Below are 7,345 nucleotides of genomic sequence, written 5' to 3' on the forward strand. Positions count from 1 at the left end.
TTGAGATGTGTGAAGTAGAACACAGGCGTAACCGTACAGCGTTTTGAATTTCATTTCAACGGGTGAATTAATATCTGGACTAACTTTGCTTGTCAGGTTCAATTAAAGTGCTGTATATTTTTTTTTTTTGTTTTTTCTGATCAAAACTTTCAAGAGGCAAGGGAAAGGAGGACAGAAGAAAAAGCAGACATGGTACTGGAGAATTGCTGATAACAGAGACAAGGGCATCCTTGTCCCGTGCCTGTTTTTGCAGGTCATTCCTGTTTCATCCGGCTCCAATAATTGAAGCATACAAACAAAAAAAGTGGCTGCACATTGGGATGCCCCTGCTCCTTGAGAAAACACACACATACAGACGTTGCAACCACTGTAAAGAAATGGGGGCATGCGCCCGTAACCCGGGCCATGTGGGGTGAGTTCCATTCGGTTTGATCACCAAAATCAGTGATCTTATAAAGTAAAGGCGTTTACACCTTTGCTGGCTATAGGAGAAGATATATGAGACTTTCTTTTAATTTTTTTTCTTTTTTTTTACTTTATAAGTTGAAACATGTTCAATAAGTCAGAAACGAGACTAGAAATGAATGTCAGGGGAAACAAGCAGAGAAATACGACCTAAAGAGGAAGACCTTACCTCCTACTGAAGAGTCAAAAAGGGTAAAGGTACCATGTCAACTTGAGACAGGTGCCTTTCTCAGGGAAGAAAGAGGTTAAGAAATGTGAATGTCCTCTTCCTTACCGTTAATTTTTAAGTGATCATCATGCCACTTGGAGAAACCTTCCTCAAGGGCCTTTCGCATCCATGGATGTCGGCAACGCTCAATAGCTTCAGGAATCGTTAGCCAACTTCTCTCGCGAGTGCTTTGTTCTGGCCAAGATGGGAGCTCCTCTTTTACGAGCAAAGCAAACATGGCAGCTTTGCACAATCCTTCAGGACAAGACTCATCTTGGAGGGTTTTGCTCTTAAACAGGTAGCACCCCAGGAAATGCTGAAAACCATAACACCTTTCATGAGCTAAAGAAAATCTAAGACGTAAATCACATTGTGTGGGAACTGCATCACAATGGCATTAAGAAAACAATCCAGTAGTGAAGATGAAATTTTTTTAAAAAAGAAAAAAATTCCAAGAGAAAAGGGGATAAAAAAGCCAAAACAAATTCCAGAACAACCTCATTGCAACTTTTGTCCGCATTGAAAAATTATCATGAATGCAAAACTAAATTGTTTTCCATTTCTCTACCCCTCATTAGAACCGTTGAGTAAATTCAAATATCAGTCACCCCAAACCACCACAACCACCATGATAACAAATCAATGATGATGAATAATAAACAAACTATGATTTGTAGGACTACTTTTTTAGAATTGGCATGTCCGGCATTTGTTAATATGGAGCCTGTTGTTTGACTATGCCCACCTGGACACTTGCTAGAAACCATCCACCTTTATTTCCATTTCTTTGTAGCTCATTAGCATGGTCAAAGTAAAAAAAATGTTTACAGCACAAATAAAAGCCAAAAGGCACCCAATCACACCCAAACTACCAGCACGGGGAAAAAGTAATAATGATGATAAATTAAGACAAACTACGACTTTTATTTGGTTTTTGACTAAGGTGGTGTTTGTTTTTTTGGCTTTTTACTGAAAACCATTTAGTTTTAGAATTTAGGTTGTTTGTTTTTTTACTTTTTCATGACTTATTATAAACTTTTTACTAAATAGAAAAAGCCAGAATATGTGGCTTTTTCTAAATAGAAAAAATAACACAATGATTTTTTTTACTTTTTAATACTTAATAGAAATAAAATACTATAAAAACAAACAACTTAATATTTAATACTATTAAGTATTAAGGTTCTATTTAGAATTAAGTAAAAAAACAAACACCACCTAAGTCTTAAAGCAAGTTGTTTTAAGATTTAAGATAAAAGTAAAATAATAATAATAATAAATAAATTGAAAAAAATCACTTTTTTTATTAAGACAAAATTGTCTTAGAAAAAGTGATGAGTTAAAAAACAAACTCTAAAAAAGGTTTAAGTCTTAAACTGATTTGCCTCAAGACAAAGGAAGAAAAAAAACTAAAGAAAACAAACAACTTAGTACTTGACACTACTAAATTATATTTAAAGTTAAGCTAAATTAAGATCTATTAGATTTAAGACCAAAAAAAAAAAAGCACATCACACTGTAGTCTATAGAATAGTAATTTTTTAGGGTTGGTGTGTCAAGACACTTGTTGACATGAAACCAATCGTCGGACAACAACTTGGATACTTGCAAAAACGACCACCTTTATTTGCTCAGAAAATAAAAACATGGATTCTAAGAATACAATGATTGATTGGCATTAAGATCATTGCATTAATTCTTAGCTTATGAGCAATGCAATGAATTTCAAACTATGTTTGTGGTTGACAGCCTGTACATACACATACACAGCACATGAATAATAAACCCTTTAAGCCTCTAAGAAAGCAAGAATATTACATTAAGATTAAATGTTGAGAAAATATTGAATCTTGTGCTTGTTTAAAAAAACATATATTCTAAAATGTCATAACATTTAGAAAGTTAAACTCATTGACAGAATAAAACAAAATTGTAAATTCCTACCTTTAAATCACCCCGAACTCCAGCCTCTTCCAAAGCTTCACGTAGTGCTGCCTCCTCAACAGTTTCATCATTTTCCCAGCCACCCTATGATGAAAATAAGTGGCAAAGACATGAATAGAAACAATATCTTATTAACTCTGATTCTCTTTTATGGAGAAAAAGGAAAAATGAATATTAAGCACGCATGTCCCAATCGATGACTCTCAGTTATAATCAACACTTACTGTGCATTATGCATATCATTAACACACCACTTTCATAATAGGATTTCAGACAAGCATCCATTAAAAAAAATTACAAGTTTAATTCAAATGAATACATAGAGCTCATTTCAAATTTTTAAGGAAAGAGACTATAATTTAGACAATTATACAGTTACAGGAATCGTCCAAATTAGAAAACTATGATTAGAAAAAGAGATGATAACAATAACAATATACACACCATAAGTAAAATATAAACACAATTTTCAGATTTTTTTACCTTTGGAAAGAGAAGGCCGGGGCCACTAGTTGAGTTGATCATTAGCACCTCAACAATCTTCTGAGATGCAGCACCATTGCTTTCAACAGAATTTCTATACTTAAAAGGAATACACCTGCAACAAAATTTTCAGTTAGATTTTAAAATTTTACAGCTAGTCAGAGTTTAATTAGCAGTATACAAGACTAGAGTAAAGCTACAAGCTCATGACTGTTGAACTTAACATAGAAAAACTCTATAGGAAAGAATATCCTGGTTAAAAAAGGAGGCACAAACTATCTTCATGACAAACATTGTAGGGTCTTATCAACTATGAGGGCAAAGAATCACTGCCAGCAGTAGGATATGATCATTCTCAAAGGAAAATTGATCCAAGTTTCTAAGGAGCATGAATCCCACGTTAGTAAACTACTTTAATGATGCTCTCTCATATCTTGGGACAAAGGCAATCTCGATGACCTAGTTAGCAAGTGCCAGGCAAAGCTCTTAAAGGTCGACTCAGCAATATTTTGAGGCTTCACTCAACTGTGGTTCCCTTATAAGCTAACCTGCATGGCCAATATTTGCTGATAATGAGTGGAGAAGACTGGAGAGAAAATTCATATTTCTATTCCACTTCAATTTTACCAGGACTCAATATATGGGGCAGACTGACCACATAGCCACTGCAAAGCTGCATTTTAAGCTAAATCACACCATTGGATAAAGAAAATCAAGATAAGTCATGAAAGTTCAGATGTAAAGACAGAGAGTAATATAAAGCCCCGCGCTAACAGAAGCACAGTGGAGAATCACCAAGACTGCAGTGATTCCTTCTTCAAGAAATGAAGCGGGAGTTTCAGATGCGGGTTTTGGAGAAAAACAACAAAGTTCTAGCCCTTAGAAGGAATCAAGGTTTGGAGCACACAGAAGAGAGTTCTAGTATATGTTTAAAATTTTGATAGAAATCCTTGCAAAATAGATAATTTTTGAACAAAGAAGAATTAGATATAACATTTTTCTTGGAATTTGGAAATTTGACAGAGACACATGTTTTCTACAACATTTTGAGGCTAAAATTTCTAATCATGAACAGTTTCATGCTATCTTACATTGTGCCATACATGTTGAAAAACCTTTCCAAGAAGGGCTAGTTTCTACACCAAATAATATTGGGAAGTGAGGCACATGGATGTCCTACAGTTTATTGATGAGTAACAGGGTATAGCATCGTCACTGTGATATGGAAAAGAGATTATTTTACTTGGCATGCTTGTGGACACAAACAAATATGATATCAAGGGATTATGAAAAGTGCTATAACAAAACCAATTCAAAAAAACATAAATTAGTTTTTTTTCCCTCTTTTCTTTGGTCTTTCTCAAAAGCAAGGCAATTTTGTTTTCTAATATAATAAAAACTAGGAGGCATACATAAGTTGCTAAACTCCCAGAACGAGAGGAACATGGGTTGTGGTCATTCCCCTTTTAGGGGGTCAGGTTGCCTTAAATTGAGGTGAAACCATCCACCATGTATAATGGAATATGGGCATGCCATATACCAACCATCTCTAGCTTCCCAAACACTAATCTTCTCCAATTTTAACTTCGTAAGTTACATTAATTGAGATAGATTCAGGAAAATCCTCCAAAAACAATGCTTCCAATATCTTTCCTTTAGACCTTTCATCTACATTATGATTCACATTCATTTCAATTGTTATTCAAATATTCGGGACCTATGATTTACCCAGACAAAATTTAATCCCTAAGCCCGTTTGATTCATTTCTTTTGCGAAGTCTTTGTCCTTTGGAACACCCAAAAGATATCAACAGCATTTTCTTAAGAAAAAGGCAGACAGGAAAAAAAAAAAAGCATATGTGCTGGTAATGCTTAATTGGGTATCGCGGGCTGAAAAACCAAAAATCGAATATCAATGTAAAAGCTTGCTTAAAAGATCCATTTACAGAGGAAAAAAAACCTACAACATTCCCAAATCTCTCATATAAACAATCACATTTGCATCTTAATTGATAATAGAAGAAAAAAGGAGTCCAAATTCGAAGAGAAGGAAAGAGAAAAACGAAAAAGAAAAAGAAAAAATTACCCGGCAACCAGGCGGCAACCATCCTCATAGCGCTGCTGATGCCGACCAGTACGGGCTACCAATTCAGACATTTGAAAAAGCAACCCTTTTCTCTATCACAAACCCAACAACAATAACACCCCGGACAACCCTTGAATTGTATCACAGGACTCTAAGCCAATCCCAATCACCATCCTCCGTTCCCAATCAATCAATAAATCGAAACCAAAACAAAAACCACTATTCGCCTTAACTTTTTACGCATCCCCAGATGAAAGGTTGTCGGCATTGTTCAAATTTCTGAAAATGTTGAAACGCACCGCCATCAACCGACTCAAGAGGTGGCAGAGGGTAGGTTGTATGTGTTTTGTTGGTATTTGGGTGGGTGTTTGGAGAGAGGGAAAGAGAGAGAAAAGAGCAGCCAACAGGAGAGAGCATGGATCGGGCTGGTGGGATGGGGAAGAAGTCAGCCTTGTAGATGATGGTCGGTTACGTTGGTAAACCTAGTTTTTATCGCTCCCCGCATTTATAGCACTCTCTCTTCTTTTTCCAACCATCCACCTCCCTGCTTTTCATCCCTCCTTTTTTTTTTTTTCATTAATAAATAATTTTTATTTTTTTCTTTACTTTCCCTTTTTCTGTTGGTTTAAATTTAAGGCTTTTTATTTATTTTCTTTTACTTTTTAAAATATCAAATTAATGAAATCGATGTCCACATGTGACACAACATTGACGTGGCACCACAGTGTCTAAAGGGTCCCATTGTCCTGGCACCACATAAGCATGGCCACAGTTTTGTTTTATGCAAATTGCAAAGCATATTTCTAAATCAAAACATGTGCTTTGCAGTTTCATTTTTTTTTGTTTCAAAAAATTGTTTTTGTAATTCTTAAAAACTGTTTTGATGCCATGATGTGGGCATAATTAAGTCCTATTTAGGGAAAAATTCGAATTTGCTGCTTCTAAGATATTTAGGGCATAATTAAGCCATGATGTGGGCATAACATTCACTTAATTTTAAATTTTATTTTAAAAATCAATTAAGTATTTTAATTTTTCTATTTATTTTTTTACATCATTAAAAATCATTTTTTAGATAAAAAATTAAATTTCAATTGAAAGGATACTTTTTTGTTCCCTATTTAATTTTATCTTCAAAAAGAATTAATAATCTTTTCTTATATTTATTGGATTTTTTTTACAATTTCAATCAAACTAATAGCAATTGGTCTTTATTATTTGTCTTTAAAAGGAAAAAAATAATAGAAAATTAAATTAGTTTTTCTTTTTATAAATAATTAATTAAATTAATTTTAAAGACATCTAAAATGTTTTTTTTAATCAATATCTAATTTAAATAAAATTAACGAATTCCATAATATACATGTTTCAAATAATTCAATGATTATAAAAATATATTATTAGTTACAACAATGAAAAAATTTATTTTCTTAAAAAAATTTGAGGAAAATGTCTCTTGAAAAAAAGATTTTGGATAGCTAAATTTTAAGAAGCAAATGTCTCTTCAAAGAAATAATTTTTGTGATTTTTTTTTGGGAAAATTGTATAATTTTTGTTGGAAATTATCTTGCTTTTAAGAGCATATTTATAAGAAATGATATGAAAAGGGAAAACCCATTTCTTCTATTGTATTACTTTTTTTATATGGCTAAAACTATGATAATTTTAAAAATATTTTCTAAAATTAAAAATATTTTCCAAAATATGATATTTTACTAATTATTTTTTTCAACTGTTAGATAAAAAAAAGCACAACACTTTTTCTGCAATAAATTAATGCAAAAATATGGGCATTTAAGGATAAGAACTATTATGGTATAATTTAAGGAATTTAGAGAAAGAATATTAGATTAAAATGCACAACTCGTTTTTTAAAAATAAATTAATGCCAAAATCTAGCCATTCTAACTAAAAATAATTTAAGGAATAGTAGCTAAAAAGGAACATAAAAAATGCAACTCATTTAAGCTTAAGTTTGGGGAAAAGCTTAATAGTAAGGGTTAATTTCATTCTTTTAATTCATATATAATTTATAAAAACAGGTTAGACTTAGAGAGTGTTTGTTTGTTTTTTTTTTTTTTTTGAAAGTAATTTGTTTTTAAAATTTAGGTTGTTTGTTTTTCTATTTTTTTACGACTTATTATAAACTTTTTATAGAA

At 32.5% G+C, this 7,345-nt stretch overlaps 1 protein-coding gene across 1 annotated transcript; it reads right to left on the minus strand.

Moving 5' to 3' along the window:
- Positions 1-505: 505 nt before the first annotated feature.
- Positions 506-5,707, minus strand: LOC100241889 (nudix hydrolase 16, mitochondrial). The gene is made up of 4 exons (XM_002272164.4): positions 5,187-5,707; positions 3,101-3,215; positions 2,618-2,701; positions 506-989 (listed from the first exon to the last, which is right to left on the minus strand). The coding sequence occupies exons 1-4, from the start codon at positions 5,255-5,257 to the stop codon at positions 711-713; spliced, it is 549 nt and encodes a 182-aa protein (XP_002272200.1). The 5' UTR covers positions 5,258-5,707; the 3' UTR covers positions 506-710.
- Between the last annotated feature and the right edge of the window lie 1,638 nt (positions 5,708-7,345).

Source organism: Vitis vinifera, chromosome 8 (genome assembly GCF_030704535.1).
Source record: "Vitis vinifera cultivar Pinot Noir 40024 chromosome 8, ASM3070453v1".
NCBI lineage: Eukaryota > Viridiplantae > Streptophyta > Magnoliopsida > Vitales > Vitaceae > Vitis > Vitis vinifera.

Coding starts and splice junctions, on each gene's coding strand:
- LOC100241889 (XM_002272164.4), bottom strand. CDS start 5,257: ATGTCTGAATTGGTAGCCCGTACTGGTCGGCATCAGCAGCGCTATGAG. Junction 3,216..5,186: donor GGTTGCCGCCTGGTTGCCGG/GTAATTTTTTCT, acceptor ATTTTGTTGCAG/GTGTATTCCTTTTAAGTATA. Junction 2,702..3,100: donor CCGGCCTTCTCTTTCCAAAG/GTAAAAAAATCT, acceptor TTTTCATCATAG/GGTGGCTGGGAAAATGATGA.